The sequence below is a fragment of the Protopterus annectens genome, chromosome 2.part0 (genome assembly GCF_019279795.1).
Source record: "Protopterus annectens isolate FY-2018-M chromosome 2.part0, PAN1.0, whole genome shotgun sequence".
Lineage (NCBI taxonomy): Eukaryota > Metazoa > Chordata > Ceratodontiformes > Protopteridae > Protopterus > Protopterus annectens.
Window position 1 is genome coordinate 1431548808 of NC_056728.1, and position 22589 is coordinate 1431571396.

A 22589-nucleotide genomic window follows, 5' to 3' on the forward strand; every position below is an offset into this window, starting at 1 on the left:
GTGGAGTGGGATAACTGTAGCTGTGCGCCACTCAGTGGTCACGAAGTCTGAGGTGAGGCTATGATTAAACATGACACTTAGGTTAGGTGCCAGTTCATGTAGTACACAGCCTGGGATGTCATCTGGTCCCATGGATGCTGTATTCTTAGCTTTAGAGAGTGCGGTTTCTACCTGTGTGGCCGTGATTACCGAAATTTGGCAATCATTTGGTACTGAGATGGGCCCTTTAGGGGGTGAGAGGGAGGTGAAGTTGGCACTAAATTGATCTGCCAGGATATTGGCAATATCCTTGGGATCAGTATATTTAATGCCATTCTGTTGTAGCGCAGAGCAGATCTGAGCATTGCTATTTAGATTTTTGACATAACTATAGAATGCCTTGTGGCTGTCTTTGAAATCTTTGGCAATTTTATTTTCGCAACTAGCTTTTGAGGATTTTATGAGGGATCTCAGCTTCTTACTGAGGCTAGTGAGGGAGTTTTGCTTCCTGGGATTTTCCTCTTTTCTGCAACAGTTTCTTCCTTCTGTTGTATAGTTTGTTTATTGCAGGGGACCACCAGATTGGCTTCCTTTTTTTGGAGAAGAGCATCTTGGTTCTATTTTGGATGGCATGATTCATGCACGAGTGGATGTGCTCGTACAGTGCCTTAGTGTAGGATTCTGCAGTCGAACTTTCAGATCCCGTCTGCATGGGTGTCATGAAGTTTGTCACTTCTGACTTCAGTAGCATGTAGTTGGCTTTGGAGAAGTTTTTTAAGGAGGTTTCCTTACTGGAGGGTGGGGGTGGGATGTGGATGTCAAGGGTGATTTGCTTATGGTCAGACCTGAACAATGAGGGGGTGACCACTGGTGTGTAGCATCTATCTCCCATGTTGGTAATGACCAGGTCTAGGATATTGGAGCCTCTGATGGAACAATGGATTAGTTGATCCAGGGCGTTGGAATTTATGAATTCCAAGAACCGTTGGGAAAAGGAGTTGGTACCCGAGTAGTTTTTCCAGTTAATGGCAGGGTAGTTGAAATCACCCAGTATTAGGGTGTTTGGTTGTATCTTAATATTTTTCAGTATGCTTAGAAAGGTGTAGTGAGAATCTTGGGGCATGGTGGGTGATCTGTAGCAAGCTAAAATTTGGATTGCAGTCTTACCTAGTGTTAGTTGCACCTGGAGAATTTCAGATGCATTGTGTTGGGCAACTAGCCTGGAGGTGTGAATATCCTTGGTGAATATGGACACTCCTCCACCTTTAGTGTTTCGGTCCACACTTAGTAGAAACTAAATATAATGAATCATGACAGACTGTAAGTGTAACATGACTGTAAAGCCCTGTGTTTGGTAAATAGAACACACATAACTTTCCTTTTGACATTTCATAGTAACACGTTAAAGGAATCAAGCACAAAATGCACCTAATACTACCATAATGTCATTAAATATTTAAATGCAAACCATTGCTGGAGTCAGTGGATTTATAGTGAGATGATTAACATAGGGAGTTTTGGCGGTGATATTTTTACAGTAGTAAGAATTTATTTTTTATTTATTTAATATTTGTTAACCGGGAAAGTCCAACTTGGAACAAAGCCAATTTTCAATAGAGGCCCAGGGAGAAATGTTCCAGACACATGTCTTCATAATGTGGGAGGAAACCGGAGCACCTGGAGGAAACCCACACAAATGCAGGGAAGGACATGCAGACTCCGGATAGAAGGTACCCCAGCCGAGAATCAAACCACAGAACTTGTTGCTGTGAGGTGACAATGCTACCGCTGCACCACTGCTCCATCCAGAAAAAAAATCTCTTTTCTAGACTAATATTCATCATTTTTATTTCCACTGCACTCCCTGCTTAGTACATCTATATCCTTAACACTCCCTGCTTAGTACATCTATATCCTTAACAGATATTTCATTTTCTACCCTGAAGAAATGTCATGTAACCTCACCTAATGGAAACTGAGTGTAGTGCAGCATCCCATACTATTACCTGGCTTTATAGGTAACAATACAGAGACAACACCTGTGATCAAACCTCCAAGAAATCTACATGCCAACCAAATTATCTTGAATGTCTGGGAACAGCATGGCATGCAAATCAGTGTAGCTAGTTCACTAGCATTAAAGCTGTACATCTGTATGTATGGGGGAATGTAGTACATGTGCACTACATATACATAATGTTCTGAAATTGCGTCTGAATTCTGTGTTTCTCAAGAAGAGGAGAAAGAGTGGCAGACATATTTTATACTTCAATGTTCTTGTATAATTCACTGGCTGCTTTCTATAAGCTATTGAAGAACTGACACACTGCATGTCACCTCATTGCAAGACGTTGTCCCGTTCGATTCTCAGCTAGAGCATCTTCTGTGTGGAGGCATGTGTGAATGGGCGTGCCTTTGTTGAAGGTTGTGCATCAGGGCTAGTAACTCGGCACGTTAAAATCCACTACCAAACATTAGCGGACCGGAGTGTGGCGACCCCTAACCGGGATAAGCCGAAAGACACATCAGCTGTACGCTTTTTCAAGCATCTCTCTTAATAGAATGGCATGCTGCACTACACTCAGTTTTTATATTGCAAATTCTTTTTACCACTGCTAGCTTTATACAAGTCATATGATCCAAGTTATTAGGACAATTCACTATTTTAAATGCAGTTACTTGAAAAACAGGTTTTTATTTCAGATCTGCACACTGACACAGCAGCAGTTTTTCACACAGTGCTGGCACCCAGAGGCCAAAATAGGTTAACAGTTGGCCAACACCTCTCTCTCTCCCCTCAATCTATTTAGAACAAGTCTCTGACAAGAAATTATGCTCAGCATTTGCATCTGATTTAATTTAGACTCCATATTACATTCATTAATTCTCAGTATTTCTTTCTGACAGTTGGAACAGTACCAGGGGGCCAGCTTTTCCAGCAGTGGAAATTACACTGGACTCATCTTCTGGTGACTGCCCCCCTTAGGGAGCACCACTATAATTCCAGATTGATATGAAACAAGCTTTATATTATCTCTGACTTTTTACATGATGTCAGCCTGGCACTTTTCATAGAGTCCTGGCTTTACTACAACTTGAACAACCCCTTTGCAGCTGCATTGATTGGGATCTCTCATGATGCAGACGTTGAATGGGGCAGGTTCAGTGATGGGATTGTAATTTGTTCTGATTTAGAGCCTCAGCTAACGTAAGTTGCCTCTAGGATGACCAGATCCTTTGAAGTTGTCTTTGCTGCAGGAGCAAACTGCAGCAAACTCTGGGTTTCACCTGATATACTGCCACTTTTTGCATAAGGAATTCCTACAAGTATTTACTGATTTCTTTATCTACTCAATCTTGGGTTGTAAACACCTTATTGTGCTTGGTATCTTCAGTTTCTAGGTCAATGATAAATTGTTAGCTCTTGGTAAATAGTTTAATTGTATCCAGCTGTTGATTTGAGTTTGTTCAGGCTATCACTTCTACAACACAAATTCTGATATATTTTGGACTTGATCTTCTTGTTAGATGTTAAAGCCACTGATCTTTGGTGGAACCAGTATTGCGGTATTTCCACTTCCTTGTCTACTTTGGTTTGAAGCTTCCCCATCTTAAATCCCCCGATCCCAAACTGAGGGAGATATGTTCTACTAGTCATATTAATCCTGATTTTTTACACTATACTTCTTCAGTTCTTGGGTGGTGCTGATTCTCTGGATGCCCAGACTGATGACTGAAACAAGTCATTATCTTCAATATTTGATGTAGCAACCTCAAGTAGTGTTTGTCCTTTCTCATTCAGGAGGCATGAGCCATGGTTTGACCATGACCTCCACTTCATGTAGTGTTGATGGTGCAGATTGGAGTGTCATTGGCAGTGGTTTTATGGAGTGACAAACTTGATATGGAGAAACAGTATGCCTTCTGCAATGCTCAGTCATAAAACAGCATCTTATCTGACCAGCAAGAGCTCACTAGCAGTTAACCAACTAGTTTCTTTTTCAATTGGTTGACAAGTTGGCTGTTCTGCCTATGTTACCTTTCATTTAGCTTTAACTTCTTCATAGTGTGATTCAGTTGCCAGAGTTTTGCTGACAAAATTGCTACTATAAGGTCAGTTGCTCTGTCTTATGACTGTCTGGGACTGACATTTTTTGAGTGCAGTTTTTGTTTCCACTTGGGTGGTGTTTGATATTCTTGATTACACTAAGCTCTTTTAGTGTCTGTGTGTACCCTGTCACTTGGGGTCTGAATCCTTGTCCATTCAAGGATGATTTGGCATTTCTTGATCCATTTGGTCCAGTTACTACTCAGGGTGTTTTTTTTTTTTTTGAACATCAGTGCTTTTCTCTGTGGCCTTGGTGGCCAAGGTTAGAGGAATATGAGGCTCAGCAATTAACAGCTAATTAAGAAGAGGTGAGATAAAATTGTGACTTATAATTAAAGAACAAGGAAGCCATCATGAACAGATTGTATTCCAGTGGAAGTTTAGAAGTTGGGATTGAAGAAAGTGGCAAAGATTTGAAAGATGTTATTTAACAATATTTTAAAAGGGTGGGGGTACCAGCATCCTGGGGAAAAAAGAAAGCTGTGTTGACTGTATTACCCAAAGAGAGTAAAGACTGACCCAGCTTTATACAGACCCATTTCAGTTTTAAGTTATGATTGCAAAGTATTTATGTCTATAGAGCGTCTTCTGCATGGAGACATGTGTGAATGAGCGTGCCTTCGTTGAAGGTTGTGCATCAGGGCTGGTAACTCGGCACATAAAAATCCACTACCAAACATTAGCGGACCGGAGTTCCGCTGTGGCAACACCTAACCGGGATAAGCCGAAAGACACAACTACTAAGAAAATGATAAAAGTGTTGCCAAAATTAATGGGTATGGATCACTGTGTTTATTTATTTATTTTTTGTGGAGAGGAGGCGTGCATTTCAAAATATTAATGAAACAATAGTTAATGGATGGTAAATTAACAGAATACAAGAAACATCACTATTGTTTATAGGTCTTGATGCAGAGAAAGCATTTGATAGAGTCTGCCGGGATTTTAAGAGTAGGACGTTTGTATCATTTGCATTCCTTGTTAGAGTGATATGGTTAATTAGGATGCTACATGAAGGGTCCGAGCAAGAATTAATTTGGTAGGGTTCCCTTCTGACAAGCTGTGTTTGAAAAGAAAATACAAGCAGGGGTGTTCTCCTTCCCCTCTGTTATTTGCCTTATAGTTAAAGCCACTGGAAAACAAAATAAGTGACTCACAAATTGAAGGATATAACTGGTGTGGTAATGAAGAAAAGCCAGCATTATTTGTAGATGACATTATGTTGTGCTTGATAAATCCAGAAAAGTCATATTTTGAGATGGCTCCAAGTATTTTCATGACATAAAATTAATGAAGATAAAGCCATAGAGATAAGCTATGTACCTACACATGAAATGGTTCAGCAATACCAGTATTTATGGGCATATCATAATATGTAGTATTTAAGTATATGCATTCAAAAGATTCTGTTATGGCAACTAAGGATATGTGGAAAAAGACCAAACAAAAATTGAGAAACTGGAAACTCTTAATTATGGATATAGATTGTAACATGCAAGCAGTGAAAATGTTTTGGTCCCCTTAGTTTTATGTGCAGGTCAGGCTTATATACTTTTTGTGAACCAGAAGAGAAGTTGTGGATAATAATAAAAGTTGAAGGACTTTAATTGGGCGGAGAAGAGGGCAAGAATTAAGTGGGATAAGTCACTTCTCCCAAAGAATGAGGTGGGTTAGCATTACCTAATTTGAAGGGATACTTTAGAGCTGTATATTTAAGGCTTATATACTTAGGACAAGCATAAGGTTATAAATAAAAATTGGTGATGATGATGAAATGGGAATGGTGCTAGAGAAATAAGAAGAGATTAGGATTTTGGATGCAGGTTCTTAAGGAGAACAACAACAACCATTTGGAATATTATATTTATAAAGTAGCTGAAAATATTCTAAGAACTAAGCAACACAGGAGTGGTGAAAGGAGATTTTACCAATAGTGGTAGCTGTAAGCAGGGGTATAGAAAATAGACAAGAGGGGGTGGAATTTGCGATTAAAATTAGCAAAGGAACCAAGGTATTGAGAGCAAATAACTAGAGATGGAAAGATAATAGAATGTAATGAGGTGAAGCAGAAGTTTGGACTGCAGGTTAGTGACTGCCTTTTCTACAAGATAACAGAGTATAGTTAAAGAGAAGGGGAAAGGGGACTTCTAAATGAAATATTAACTCTGGTAACATTTTAAGTGGAGGATAGAGCAGAAGCAGCAGTTAAAAGGGATAATAAGTAGGGCTTATAAAATATTCAGTAACTATAAAAATCAAGCAAAGAAGGTTGGAAAAGATTGGGAAGAGGGAACAGAAAGGCAGTTTACAAAGGAACAATGGGAGGACATCCATATGCCTCTCAAATATGCAGCAAAGTCCAGAAGGTTTAGGAGTTTTTTTTTTTTTTGGAAGTGTTTGAATAGATATTTGTGTACTCAAGCAGAATTCAGATAAATTTTCCTCTGGTAGATAGCAAATGTTATTGGTGTATTGGAAAGGAGAGAGGTAATTGGGATCTTTTTTGTGAATGCAACAAGCTGGCAGATTTAAAAAATTACTTACTGAGTGCTTTGTCAGAAATTTGGGGGGGAACATATTATTGCAACTAAGGAAAATAATCTTTTGAGCTGAAACATAAAATGTGAATTGCCTAGCCATAGCATTATTACGTTTAATGCTGTTGGGTGAATAAAGCAAGTTGTTAAAAAGTGGAAATCAAAACCCAGCTGCAGTTGAAGTACTGAATATGTAAAGAAGATAAAAGAAAGAGCAGTTGTGTAAATAAACTTACCATAACAGTAGATGTTGAGATCATCACTGCTACATTAGCGTAAGCTATATATGTTGTATCTTGTTAGAGGAATTCTTAGCTGGGTCTATATTAGAAGACCGAAGACACATTCTTTTGCATGCGTCTTGGTCGAACTTAAAAGGCTGAAAACGCAAAATATCGAAGCGACTGTTAAGCAAATTCTTTCCCTGGGAAAGAATTTGGTTGGCCGCTTCAGTACTTTGCCATTTTCGGCACTGTAGTGAGGTCTCAGAGTTGGTATATTTAAGTAGGAGGTGCAGCCCCCCACATCGGGGGGGGGGGGTTAATGTCATATTTGAAATGGTTATTTATGTATTTATTTATTTTTGTTGGAACAGCAATTTTTTTCCCTAGGAAAATAATTGCTGTTCTGACACTTCGACATTGTAAGTTTTCGCTTACATAGGGTCGATTTATCATTGTGTGCTTTTTTAAGCTGTCAATGATCTAATATAGACCCTTATTAGCTAGCCTATTTCCAAACCTTCAAGGGAAGTTCCACATGCCCAGACAGTTGATCAGCACAAGCTGAGCTGACTGAAAAGACAGGTTTGCGTGCCAAGCCCTTAAGAGTGTTCTTGACAACAGAGAAATGAAGGCTAAAGTACTGAGGATGGTGACAGAAAAAACAAAACAAAAATCCTCACCTGACAACCAAAACATGCAGAAGTAGGGGGGGATGTTGGGAGGGAACAGCTACTGCAGCAGTGATTATTTAAACATCTGCTGTTATGGTAAGTAAAGGATTCATTCTTAAGAAAGCCCTGTCATTGTGAAAATGAGACAGGGTAACCCACCATAAGAACTTGCAACTCAGATACTCTTCTTGCAGAGGTCAGAGCAATGAGTAACCATGTTTTCTATGTTAAGGACCTGAAAGCATCCTGATGAGCTGGTTGAAATGAAGCAAGAATTATGTTTTATATCGGTTGTTTGCAGCACCTCTTTTAAAAACATTTTCACATGAGATTTCATTGAAAGAGGGGTATCCATGGGCAGGTGTGATGAAATGATCGACACATGAACCTTAATGGAGGAATAAGACATGCCAGAGGATAGTAACTCACATAAATAATATAGAACTAGAGAAACACTAGCCCTGAACAGGTGCTGCTTTCTTTCTTAGCACCAACTAGAAAACCTTTTCCATTTACTAATAAATGATTTTCTAGCAGCAGGTTTTCTTTGCTCGATTAATAACTGCAGCAAAATAAGGTGCCTAAAAGGTATTAAGTTTCTATCATCCAGGCAGCCAGTTGCTGTTGTATGAGGCTGTGAAGTATCAAACACTCCTTGAATGCTGTGACTAAGTCCAAGCTGTGAGGAATCTTACGGTAATTGCCTCTGGCGATTTCCAAAAGAAGGGAGAACCACTGTTGAAGGGGAGTCACCACAGTGATCTTTGCAGAGTCCTTCTGAATCTTCAGAATAACCCTGGATATTAGTGTTAAAAGCATACAAGAGCATTCTTGTCCAAGGATCAGTAAAAGCGTCCATCTTCCAGGCCTTCTAACATGGGGTTCTGGAGCAGAATTGTGACAACTGATTGTTGTGAATGAAGGTGAAAAGATAAATTTGAAGTGTTACCCACAGCTGGATCAGTTCCTTGAAGGCCTCCTGATAACGTTTCCATTCATGAGCATCTGTCCTGGTCCTGCTCAGCTTGTTCACCACACAGTTTTGCTCTGATTGGATGTGCAATACCTGGACAGTTAAGGAATTCTATAGATAACTCATAAGCTATCATAGCCAGCCTGGCCAGAGAGTTGCATGTAATTCTACCTGTAGTATTGTCTCTAAAGACCTGAATAGGTCCTAGGGACAGTAGATGATTGAGAGAGTTGAGAGCATTTATAAGTACCAACATCTGTTTTATATTTGTGTTTTGGTCTGATTTTCTGTTCCAGTGACCCTGTACTTTTATACCCATAGGCACTGCTCCACAAGCAGAGTCAGAGACGGCCATTTTTACAGACTGTGCTAGAGCTGAGAATGCTAGAGCTGAGAAGGAAAACGGAAGACCTGGATTTTGATAATGTGCTGTCTCCACCAAAAAGAACTCCCTTTTCACAAACCCCAAAACTGGAATTTGGAATTTAGAATGTCAGAGGATGTTAATGTTGGAACCGTACAGATTTTGGGTACCACTGGATTTGTCTCATGTGGAGTCTTGCAAGAGAGTTCATGAGAAGTATCAAATCCACTTGACCAAAAATCTCCCTGGGTGAGACAGCAGTCCAAGTAGAAAAACTCTGGGGGAGATGCAGATACAAATCTACTTCTCCTCTGGAGGAAAAGCTATTTGAACAGAGGTATCTAGGAGACATCCCAGGAAAACAAACCTGTGAGTAGTCAGGCAAGCCTTTTGTATGTTCTCTTAGAACTGCAGTCAGTCTTGGTAGGAGATCTCTCACCCAGGTGAGAAATTCCTGACACTTTGAAAAAGACTGCAAAGATAAACAAGTCATTTGCTGCCAACTTCTGTGCACACGTTAATAACTGCATAGATGCATCTGTCCCCCCATTGAAGTAAACATGATGTCATATTCAAAAATAAACTCCTGTGGTGGAACCTAAATATAAACAGGCTCTGTAATAAAAGAAAATAAATCATTGCACCTAAAAATAAATATAACTCTTGAGATACAAAAAATAGTTTTGCTAAACTTAACAGGGAAATGCAGACCCTGATCAAATCAACCAAAGTCAGGTATGAGGTGTAATTGTCACCCAGGTAAAGGACTACCACAAAGCTTTCTTTAACTGTGTCAGAAATCTTAGAAACAATGTATTTCACAGTGTAGACCTAATAGTAAATGGTATTACATATTTGGACCCAGATCGCATAGCCAGTCTATTGTCAGACAAATTTAAATTCAGCCTTCTCTTTCCTCTTACATTCCCAGATCTCACACCTGCATCTATACCCCCCTCCCCAGTCTCCGAAATAAGCAAGTCCTCAATGCACTAAGGCTAAGAACACTGCACTTATGAGGCCAGAGGCTGGATAATACACCAGGTTGCTTATTGGCCAGTCTGAAACAGGACCTGTCTGACCTCCTTCAGGCTTTGTGCCAGACAATTGGAGAACAGCAAGAGGACAAGTAGTCTAACCAGCCACATATGTAAGGTTATGGAAAGGATCATTATGGAATTAACAAGGACACAGGTAACTTACAGTCTCTTGACCCATGCCAGGTCGGATTAGTCAAGGGCTGATTCTGCCTACTTAACCTGGCTGACTTCTTCAAGGTTACTGAAGCAGTGGATGAGGTCAAATCAGTACACAGTACATATTTAGACCTCGCAAATTCATTTAACACCATCCCACACTCAGTTATAATAAATAAACTATCCCAGCTAAATGTTAATCCTTGCAATAACAAATTGGCTCACAAATAGAACCCATGAAATTAGGGTGGGCTGCTCTACCTCCTAAAAAAGACCTAACACTAGGCCACTCCTGTTTGGCATTTACTTCCCAGATGTCAAAACTACTGTTAAAGTGTTATGGCTGATCAAGTTTGTAGTGGACTGTAAACTTGATGCCATTATAAACTCCAGAGAAGACACCAAGATCCTCCAAAAGAGCCTTTCCAAAACCGATAGTTGGTGTCAAAACTGGGGACTAAATCTAAATGCCAAGAAATGTATAATAGGATTCTTTTGCAAGTAAAAAGTCCCTTGTAACTATCATAATCACAACACAACCCTGAAAACTGATCAGTAGTTACAATCCTGGGAACCTGTGTAGACAACAAACTGCCCCTCAGTCACCACATTTCCACTATTGTAAGAAAATGTTTTTAAATTGCACAGCTTATTACTAAGGGCATATTGTCCAGGTGCAGGATATGGTCATTCCACTGTATTCTGCACTCAGACCAGTTATCAAGTATAATGTCCACTTTGATATGTGTCTGTCCAAACATTTACCACCACCTGAATGTTCACAATGCTTTCTTACTAAGATAATCAATGGTCTAAATCATAAAAGCTATACAGACATTTTCAAAACCTTGTTCCTGTTCTTGGTATCATACAGGCTACTAAGGAGTGATCTCTGCCTTGTGTACATAACCTCAGCACATTCATAAGTCCATTGGGGGCAATAATCACTTGCTCAAGAGACCTAAATGTCTTCTGCAACATAAACAGGATATGTTGGAAGGATAAATAAGTATCAGAAAGAATGCCACTTACTTTTCAGATCTAATCTGGATAAATGGGTGGGTATCTGCAAACTCACCTCTGGTTTACCACCCTTGAACAAGGCAACATATAGATGTTCTGCTTGTCTCTAAGTTATTTGTACTTAAAATGTAAGGGCTAAACACTTCATGGGAATGTAGGGCTAGGCTTCTTTAGATATTCATTGACCAATAGCCTAGCAACTACTTATGTACCTAAGTTAGTTACTTAAATGTCTGTGAACCCATCTATTCTTCTTTCTGCATTCTTTCCTAACCCTCAAAATAAGGGAAAAAGGATACACTACTTGCACACAGAGAACTAAGGTTTTACTTGGATAAGAGAAAGTAAATTAGAAAATCTGATCAGGTATTCATACCTTTTGATGGGAAAAAAGCAAAGTGTTTTAGTATGTAAGCAAACCTTTTCCACATGGATATCCCTTGCCATCCCTTTTTGTTATTCCTTTTACGGTGTACGTCTTGTAGGCACAGATAAAGCTCATTCTATTAAAGTTGAGCCTCCTCATGGGTCTTTTTCAAATGGCTAGCCCCAAGTCCATTTTATAATCAGCTACTTGGTCTTCCATTCACACCTTTACTAAACATTACAACATTGATTCTTTCTCCAGAGACAGAATTGGTTTACCAGCACCATTCTCCAGGGATTACTGGACTCTCATTTGGCTCCCTTGGCCCCCTCCCACTTTACATAAAAGCGTTAGGGAATTGTCCCATTCATCAGCACTACTGCAACATGTAACAATGACCTAATGATGAACATAGTACAGTTGTGCAAGAACATAACAGTAGATGTCCAGATGCATCATCGTTGCAGTATATGTAGACTCCCTTCATCTCCCTTTTCTTCTTTTTCTTTTTGGACAAGGTGGACCCCCTGTTAGCCCACCATTCCCCCTGCATTTGCTGTATTTCCTGAATTTATCCTCTTTGTACTTAGTGTCAGTAACTTCCTGGGCCAAGAAAGCTCTGAAGATTTTGGCACCCATATGTTCCTTATGTACCAGCTTGACAGCCTTTGTGCCTCAATTTAAGGTAGATTGTAAGGTTTATGATGGAGTGACTAAGCTTTAGCCCACTGGTAAAACATACAGTATCCTTAGCAAGCTACATCCCATTAGTCATCATTACAGCAACAGTGATATAACTGAACATCTACTCTTATGGTATATTCTTAAACAACTGTACGTTCATCTTCATTACTGTACGTATCACCTGTTCAGCAAGTAGGGCCGTGTCCTTGCTATGATGGGTGAAATAGCAATGGATGCTCATTCCTTTCATCACCTGCCTGACCCCTTCAGTACCAGTGCCGCTAATTGAACACTGGTCATCTGGGTCATAGTTAGAGGTTTATCACTGAATAGCACAGGACCAATAAACATCTATGTCCCTAATTTTGGCCCTAGGCAGGTATGACATTCTCTCAAGCTCCTTACAGAATCCAGTGTATGGGTCTGCTTTAGGCACAATGGACTCATCAGTTAATAAGACATTTTATGGGGTTGCAAGGTCACAATGTGTGCCTTATAGGCTCTCACCCTAGGCTAGCCTCATTGTTAACTCAGTTGTTTTGTTAACAATTGGCCCTACTGCCACAGTATGGTGCCCTTGCATGTTTGATTTACTTTTGTAGTTGGAGGGATTGATTAAGATGTTACTTATATTAGGGTCTATTTTTTTTTTAGGATTATGGCTTCATAAGATATAGGTTAGGTCTTAGTGGGTATAGTCTTCAAAACCTGTTCATATGCAGCATTTGGTGTGTGTGCCTGCAGACAGGGAAGACTTTCTGTTTAGAGTTAATTTGCTGTATCCTAAATCTGCATTTAACTTTCACAGATACCTAAGGTCATGCCAACAAAAGGGGTGAATTTTCTGTGAGAATGAAGTTCTTACACTGCCTGAGACAGAATTAAAACAGATGTTCAGCAAATTACTTATGAGCTTTTTATTTATAAATACTAATTGAGCTGTCTGGAATCCATAGCAGTAGCTCAGTAACACCATAGTGAAATGCAGTAATAAGCAGTAATTGGCATCAAAAATGGTATTCTGTGGAAGGGTTTCATCAAGAAATCAAAGAAATCATTAGTATTTAACCACAATGGCAAAGCCATCAGAGCCGAGAGATAAACAAGGTTCCAAACTGAGTCGAAACAAAATCAGATTGTAGGCCAGCGCTGCAGTTTTATACATTCATTAGTACCAGTAGATACAGGGTCTGTAATCCCAACAATAAACAGTAATAGTAGTTTTGCCAGGCAGTGAGATACATAACCAGCAGAGACCTATAACTGTTTATCTCTGGTGTTCAAGATGTGGGATGGGCGAAAAGTAAAGGAATTCATGTCAAGCTAGTCTTCAGCATAAAGCAACAGACTTTTTATTTCTTTATTTAATAAAGATGTGCATCATTTTATATAACAGTGCACCAGTAAGTAAGTAAATTAATGGAACTTCTTATTTTCAGGTTCCAGGGTCCTGTAGCTGTCAATGGTCCAGGAACTTCATACCCACCCTATGGACAGCCACCTTATCCAAGTCCTGCATCTTCAGCACCAACACAGCAACTTACAAATCAGATGGGCTCTCTGCATTTAAGTGGCTATGGTAATTTTTTTCAATGTTTAATCATTAGGAATGGTACTATGCATCACAGGGTACACTTATTGATGACGCAGTGGATAGATTTTCATACTTTTAGGTAACAGACATCAGTCATTCATACAGCGCATATAAATTAAATGACTGGATTTGAATCCTGGTCCCTTAATGCTGACCATGTTGTGAGCCATTAAGTTAGCATGTAGGCGTGTATTATGTTAGTGACTTCATTGTTTCTCACAGTGAATTTATTGCAAATGATACTGCAAATTGAAAGTGCCTGCTATTTAATTATATTCTACGTGATTGTATCTTTAAGTTTTTAGTCGGAATTCATTGTACACAGAGAGAAGCGCTATAATTTTAGTGTTACAGAATGTCTTCATGTGGCTGTTTGAACAGGTTGCACCAGCTGTGTCCCAGCAGTCTAATAGAAACAACATATGCTGCATCAAGTTCCACTGTCACCCACCCTAAAAACTGTGGTGATTTTATCTAGCCTAATTCCTTTCTCAAGACAGAAGATATGGGTAACATGGTTGAATTAGTTAGCAGAAAGGCCAGAGCAACAGTACAGTTAAGCTTAAGAAAGAAATGAAGTGGGTGAATGAAAGTTCATCATATTCTGATTATAGAGACTTCCTTTTATATGTTCTTAGATACTCACTAGGCTACTGATTTGTGAGGATCTTTTGAAGCCTAGTCTTACATTCCCATGGTAGTTTTTAGCCCTTATATTTTTCATAGAAATAACCCACAGATGGGTCAAGTAAGGATATGTTGGGATATCTAAATGTTTACCCTATCCATGATGGACAGGTGCTAAATCTGGGGTGAATTGGCAGTAAGTTATCCGTTCATCCAAATTACATTTGAATAGAGTAAGCGAAGCACTTTGTTTTATGTGGAGTGTGAGACTACTCTACTGAATTGGTATTCTCTGTGATACAAATATTTCCCTCTGGTATGCTCTTTTTATTTTGCAAAAGAAATTGAGATCTCTTGAGTGTTCCTAATACCATTGGACTTGCAAATGTGTTATTGGTCTGACAGAATAGGGTCTGCTGAAATTCTGTATGCTGTATATCATCATTTTTGTTATATACTGAACATTATCAAAACCTTTTTGAGAAAGGAAAAAAGAGAAGGGTTTCTTGATGTAGTAAAATGTGGTTACAGTGCTCTGAAATATAGTGGGCAGCCATTCAACACGTGGGTTCAAAATGTGAATATTGGAAAGGTATGAATCTGAGTCAGTATTGTCAAGGCTTGGTTCATTATAGAGATCTAAAGTTGTAAAATAAATGCAGTGGCTACAGCAGGACTCTTTAAGACCCCTTCTTTCACATTTCAGTTTTTTTGTAACTCTAGACTTAAAAAGGTGCTTATCATCATATCCCAGTTCTCAAAGACTTCAGAAGTGCTTCACCATTTTCATCATCTATGCTAGCTTACATTTTTACTGTTTGGACAGTCTACAGCTCCAAGGGTGTTTACAAAATGTCTGACAGCTGTAATAACTCATTGAAGTTTGCGAGGCATTCACATTTTTTCATATTTAGATGATTGACTTATATTTGCAGACGTTTTTTTCAAAATATCATGATCCCTGGGCTGGGTAAGGGACCTCCTTCTCAGTCTGGGGTTTCAGCTGAATTTAGCCTTCTTGATTCATGAGGGTTATTCTTTTTCAGGACAAAATAGACTATTATCAAGGAACAGTTTCTGATTTTCTCTACCCAGCCCTTGACATCAGATGGGGAATATGTCAGGATTCTGAGTGTGATATTCTCTACAATTCTCATGATTTCTCTATTTGGACCTATTAAAAGTATGCATTTTCTTTTCAGATCCCAGTGTAGTGATTTGTCAAAAGGGAGTTACTTTAGTGGGTGGAACAGTTCTCTCAACCTTGGTCTTCCCTTCTCTCTTCCATCTGGTACTATGCTTCAGAGACTTCGGCTCCTTACCTTCATAGGGGTATGGATGGTGACTCTGGACTTGAAAGATGCCAACCTGCATTTTTCTGTTACTCAGGACCACAAGAAATTCCTACAATTTTAGAGAGGGAGATTACATTATCAATTTTATGCTTTACTATTTGGCTTTTCTACTGCACCCAGATGCCTGGCACCAGTCATTGCCTTTTGCAGAACACAATGGGTTCACATTTACCCTTACTTGGATTATTGACTGATACAAAGTCACCTTTGAAACTGCTGACAGCTATGCATATCACCATAGATTGCTTTCAGATGGCAGGTGATCTGGCCCTCAGTTTCTAGAAGCTACAACTGCATCCTATCTCTAGGACTGCCTTCAGTTTACCAGCATTCTTAATATTTTCAAACTTGTAAATAAACTTTTTTTTCAGAAAAGTTCAACAACATCCATATCATCAACACCACCAGAGGAGAAGACAAGACCCTCAACTATAATCAGGAAGTAATAAAAACTTGAAAAAAACAACAAATGGAAGGCAGGGTTTCCATTTTCTTGTTTGTCTGCCTTCCGTCTGGTTTGGGAAAAATTTCAATATTTCGTAGAACATTCAGAGTTGGTTCTATATAAAAGTTTCAGATAATATTGTGCAAGAAAAACTGCTAAAAATGATGTGAGCTCATATTCCTGGTACAATTTCCCAGGCACCACATCAGCAAATACTCCAGACCTATTTTCCAGCCATTTCAAGTTAAGACAATGAAATGAGCATTTGACCAACATAAAATAACATGATTATGAACCAGATATGTGTAGTTCCAAAAAAAAAGAAAAGAACAAATGGAGAACTTTTTGGATGTGTCATTTCTGAAAACATTAATAACACTGAAAAAATTCAGAATGTTAACTCGGCAACCGATAGTTGTCCCTTCAGGTTGTGATACCTTTGGCCAAAGTCACTACAGGTACATCTGCTATAGGATGGAGAGGGCATTACAGCATTCAGACTGCTCGGAGTAACTGGTTTCCTTGGAGTAACTGGCTCCCTCAAGAGCCTCATCTATGTATTACTCTTTTGCAAATAAAGGCACTTACGCTAACCTACTTGGCCTTTCAGAACTCCCAGTTTCACAGGGTCATTTCCTTTCACTTTGACAGCATTGCAGTATGTTTTGTCAGCAGAAAGGGGGATGCATTTCTGTTATCTATTTTGAAAAATGATGAGAGTGTAGCAGTGGGCCTTTACTTACACCACTGTTTAATAGATACCTTCATCATGGATATGAGGCTAGTTCTCTGACACACAGATTCAGCCATTGTCTGCTGTCTTACCTCATGAATTGTCACTGAATCCGTCAGTGCAAAAAAACATTTTTTTAAATCTCTGGCATTACTCCATTGTGTATGTGTGTGATCTCTTTGCATTTCTAACACACTTCAAGTGTTAATCTTCTTTCCCTGATTCCTTCATGGTTTGGGGAAAAGGGATCAGGCCAAGGATGCCCTAGTTCATAAATGGTCAACTGAACTCCTTTATGCAGAGTTTCTGTGAGGACAAGATGCAGTCAGAAAATCAGACTTCTCAGGGCCAATGCAATTCTGGTAGCTATCGTCTTGCCCAGGCAAGCCAGGTTTCCTCTTTCTTCCTAAGACTCTCATTTATTTGTACCCCTTTAAAATAGTGTTGTCGCAGTCTTTATGCCGCTCTCACACATACATTCTCTCTTTTGCATCGACAGCCTGCCTACTCCAGTTCCACTAATAACTAAATACCCTACTTTTTCTGAGAGACAGTTTCCATTACTTTCTCTTTTCAGAGGCCTTATTCCAAAGACTTACTTAGGAAAATATAAATTTAGGCTTGCGTATCACTGATTCTCTTACTCTGAAGACATTCTCCCACTGTGTAGAGCAGCATATATCTGTCAAAACAAATAATTGGTGTGAACTCGAAAATAAGCTTGATTTTTCTACCCTTTCTGCTGTACTCTGTGTCCTCTACTGTTCTGGTAGGTGTCTATCTCTTCCTTATTTTACGCATTGGCATAATCCTGCTTATGCCCTCAAATCCACTAATAAATACCCAACAAACTCTCTGCACTCTGTGAACCACAGTGGTGCTTCACACTTCTGCATCACAATGTCAAAAATCTGGAATAACCTCTCTTCTCATCTAAGAGACTACTCTAACTTGGTCAACTTTAAGATCCTTCTAAGGGATTATCTCAGCTAATAGTGGCAAAGCAGATTCACCACACTTCCCTTAATAAAACACCTCATATCAAGTTCTCAGCATGATGCACAAGCTTGCCATTTTATTTTTGGCATCCCTAGTAGAGGTCTGTAAAAACTGTCATTTTAAATTCCAACTTGTACATTGTGTATATTTTTATTTGATAACCATATGTAGTTATGGTAGTCAGATAGCCGTCTGTGAATGTTTATTATGGTACCTTTTTCCTGTAATGGTCTATGAACATTGTATTGTCTGTGTTGAATGTTATAATATCTGTCTACAGTTGGTGCTTTTCAATACCTGCATGAATATTATATTACAATTTTTGAAGCTTTACTCCCAGGCCAGTACAGAAAATGGGCTTTGTCTGTCAGGTATTCAGTGATCAACAGGTTGTACAAATAAATAAATGTACCAGCTTAGATCCGTTGCTCCTGTTCCATTTGCCTAGTTTGATCTCTTTCTGAAGTCTGATGTTGGATTTGACTGATCTTCTGTTGTGGTCTGTTTGGCAGCCATTTTTAGTTTTCATTCTGGTATGGCATCACTTTATTGGTTTCTCAGTGTTTGTACATCTTTCTTACACAGCATTTTTGCCTCATATGCCCTATTTGAGATCCTGTGACTCTTTCAGAATTAATTTTATTCTTGAAAAGCTTACTTTTCTGCCGTTTAACCTTCTCGATCTTCAGACTTGTAGTTCTTTTTCTGGAAAATTGTTTTCCTAGTAACTTCCTTTTACAAGAGGTCATCTTATTGCAGATAGTTTCGTTCAAACCTGCATATCTAATTTGCTACAGAGGAAGGGTGGCACTTAGAACAAACCCATCCTTTTTGCCAAAAGTCACAACTGGATGAACATAGGAGTCAAGTGAAGAGTACTTTCTTCATCATATTGGTGGCTTAGGTTTTATGTGGACAAAAAGATATCTTTCTGCAAGGATGATCAGGTGTTTTTATCCTTTGTTATTTATAGATGTAGATGACATAAAAAGTCTCAAAGTTTACCTTTTCCCAATCTGGATAGGTATGGGCAGCATATTTTGTCACAACAAATATAGAAAGCCACTTTATGTAATTCCTGAAGCTCATTCCACTAGAGGAAATGGCTATAATTACTGGCTTTTTTCCATAATGTCACAGTTGATTATGTTTGTGCACCTGCAGCGTTGTCTTTCCTTAACATCTTTATGCGGTAGTTTAAGCTGGATATTATTTTCAAGTACAGATCTTCGTGCAGAATTCCTGTCATCCATGGCATGCCCTGGTAATGGCAGCCAACAAGGAGAATTAGCTAGACACTCTGTTCTTAAAGGTTACTGAAGATGGATGTCTTATCACGTAAACAGGATATGTATTTCCCACGATGATAGATCTTTAAGAAGATAGCTATCTTTGGCAACATTCTCTCTCTCCACCGCCAAGTTTCTGCTGTTATTTTATCATTTCTGGAGTTTTGCCTTTTTTTATTTCCACTTTTTCTTCTTCCTTTCGCTGAGTACTCTAACTGAAAACTTAGAGTGAGAGATGAATTGCACATGATGGTAAAGAGTAGAGCTCCAGAACCTGGGAAAGTCCTTTGTCCAAATGCTTTTGGTGTCAGTCCTAAAGGTTATCAAAGACAAACTTTCTTACAGATCTATCGTTATGGTAAGTTCATCACTTTCATAATATAGTTCACATACATGAGAAATACAACCCTCATTTGACCACACCAAAAATGTTTTTGTTTTATCATATAATTTTGTCCAGACTTACATAAATGTGGCTAAAACTATTTCAAACGTTGTAATGACAAAAGTCTGTTCAGTAGTTTTTTTCTATTTCCCCACAACAGCGTTTTCACTCTACCAAATATTTGCAAATTGTCTTACCTTTGTCAGAGATTGTCTTATGTGTCTTATGTGCAAGTCCCCAAATGTGTGTGTGTGTGTGTGTGTGTGTGTGTGTGTGTGTGTGTGTGTGTGTGTATATATATATATATATATATATATATATATATATGTATATATATGTATATATATATATATATATATATATATATATATATATATGTATATACATATAAACAAGCATAGTTCCCTCCAAACAACATATGTAACCGTAGTTTTATCATCTAATATAGCTTATCCACTTTCAATAAAGCATTCCTTTACAATTTTCTGATTCCATACTTCACTCTTCTGTTTAATTTCTTCCACTGATACAGACCATTGAGTTATCTTTTTCTACAGATTCCTGCATTATTAGTGTTATATTTGCATAGCATATTTCTTGCTTTTGCCTTTCCAAGCCTGCAGCAGACTTTCATATTCAATGTATAAAAAGCTTTTAAAGATGTACCATAGATGCATTTCTTAAGAAAATATAATCTGTAAATAGTAATGGCATAAAAGGAAAAGGATGGCCATGTTTCTACTTTTTTTCAGTATTCCCCTCTGAACAGAGTAGAACCAGTTTCTCCATATTGTCTCAGAAAAAATATATATCCATCAGATTCCATTTAAATTTGTATTGCTAATGGTGTTGGCTATGCTAAGCAATGGGGTTTCTGCTGGGTAGGATTCTGATTTATGCCAGTGTAATATATGTGTGTCAAAACTACACACAATGATGTGGTTACAAGTGGGGCTGCCTGTCCTACACTTCAGCAAAGTAAGTCGTGGCCATGGGGTAGGTGCACAGATGGTAGTGCATGCAAACACTGAACATGCAAACACTGAGCCGTATACATACATCCAGTATGCACATGTAGTATAGAAGCAGGTAGCACCGTATGTTCATATTTGGACTTTAAATGCCAGACAGTCAAGGAATACGAGTTATGCAGTCTGTTAGCCCACAGAATCAGTAGGGGAGACTTTGAGTTGTATAGACTGCTGACTGTCAAAAGGGCAGTACAGGGTGTGGATACAGGATATAACATGAGATGTTAATGCTTATGAGATAGTGAACATTACCACTGCAAAACTGGTAGCTGTTTGTACATCATCCATAATGAAAGTGGTACAATATAACTGTGTCTAAGAGGCACATAAGTACCAGAGGAAGCTGTGGTAATGGGCGGGTGACAGTTCTATCATGCAGAGACAGTAGGTGCATATCAAGACCCTCTTGAGTATGCTTGGTGTCTATGAACCTGAACTGAATCTTTTTATATACATGTTCAGTAGCTGCTGGAAAATGTTTGTTATAGGTAATGTGATTCATTAACTTTGAAGGTTAAAAAATCTCATTTATCTCTGTTTAGTGTTTCCATTACTCCTTGAGGGCAGCAGTCATTGTCAGAGCTCTGTCTTGTGTAGAAGGGGGGTTGCTTTGCTCTATGGATCAGAATAGTGTGAACAGTATGGTAGAAGGCTTCTACAGCAATACCCTGCTCTTTGAGAATCCCACAAATGAAATTCCTTAACACCTGACCATTTTGCAAAGGACTGTCCCTTAATCACTGTCTGTTTTAGGCTACTCTGCTGTTCGTGTATAAAAGCATTTGTCTTCAGAAGTGGTTCAATATTTTTTTTCATAAAATTTTAAGGGAATGTTACCACCATGATTGTCTATAAAACACCCACAGAGTGCTGCATCTTGATTTTCAATTTTTGTATCATTTTGTTAAATTTAAGCATATACAAAACATAAACATATCTATCACTTTTAAACAGAAGTATGCATTGTTTTAAGTCTGAAATCACAGTAGTAGTATATATTCATCTTTTGATAGTATGTATTTATTCTATTTGGAAGAGAGCGGAAGGCTACACATATGTTTTCAGATCACTTTCTTTGAAAATTTTACATTTTGTCAGTTTCCAGAGTCCATCCAGAAATGAATTTTCACCCTGACTTCAAACTGTAATATCTTTCTACTGCTATAAGATAGTCTTAGAAAACTTTCTTAATAAGAATCCAAAGGTAGGAGTAACTCTGCACCAGATTGTATACATTGAAATATGGACTCCAATATAAAATATAGGAAACATTACTGCAAGAATGTAAGAGCTAATTTTTTTGTCATTCTTTTCAGGTAAAAGGGAGGACTGTCAAAATGCAGATATTTTGTATTAACAACACTAGAGCCATGACTTGCACTTCTTTGTGCTCAAAGGTCACAATATTCTAAAAAGTGATTTCAAACAAATTAAGTAAGCAGATTGTCACTGTTTAAACACTGTGACTTAAAGATTCCTCAAGACCACCAAACATCATTGTAACAAATATATCCTAGAAAGTGTCATTATACCATAAAATCCCATTTTCCTTATGTACAGTTAGAGAGTCAATTGTCCTAACTAATTAGGACCTAGGATAGTTCGGATAATCAAACTGTTTGGATAATCAAACCTTCATTGAACTGGATACTTCTAACATTTTGTGTTTTCTGCATGCAGAAAATATACTTTTCAGTCATTCATCGATTCCAGTGGGCAATAAAGAATATCTTTCACACATGAGCGGGCTGCAAGCTCAAATAAAATGCACAAGCAAATATGTATAATGTTTACGTATTCAGACTTTATGATTTTTCCTACCCATAACTTTGGAAGGCTGTGTTTGGATAATTGATATTTTGGATAATCAGCATTCGGATAATCGACTTTCTACTGTACATATCCTGTCCTACCTCCCAGTCCTGTTCTATTCACTTCCTATCTCGTCTCTTATCTGTTGCTCAGCTGGAAATAACCTACAAACAGTACTTCTACATGACTTGTG

At 38.5% G+C, this 22589-nt stretch overlaps 1 protein-coding gene across 1 annotated transcript in view; it reads left to right on the forward strand.

Moving 5' to 3' along the window:
* Positions 1 to 22589, forward strand: part of SEC24D (SEC24 homolog D, COPII coat complex component) — an 866900-nt gene that overhangs the window by 227566 nt on the left and 616745 nt on the right. The window contains exon 4 of the mRNA XM_044061657.1: positions 13566 to 13705. Within this exon, the coding sequence (XP_043917592.1) occupies positions 13566 to 13705 (140 nt within the window). The remainder of the gene's footprint in view (positions 1 to 13565; positions 13706 to 22589) is intronic.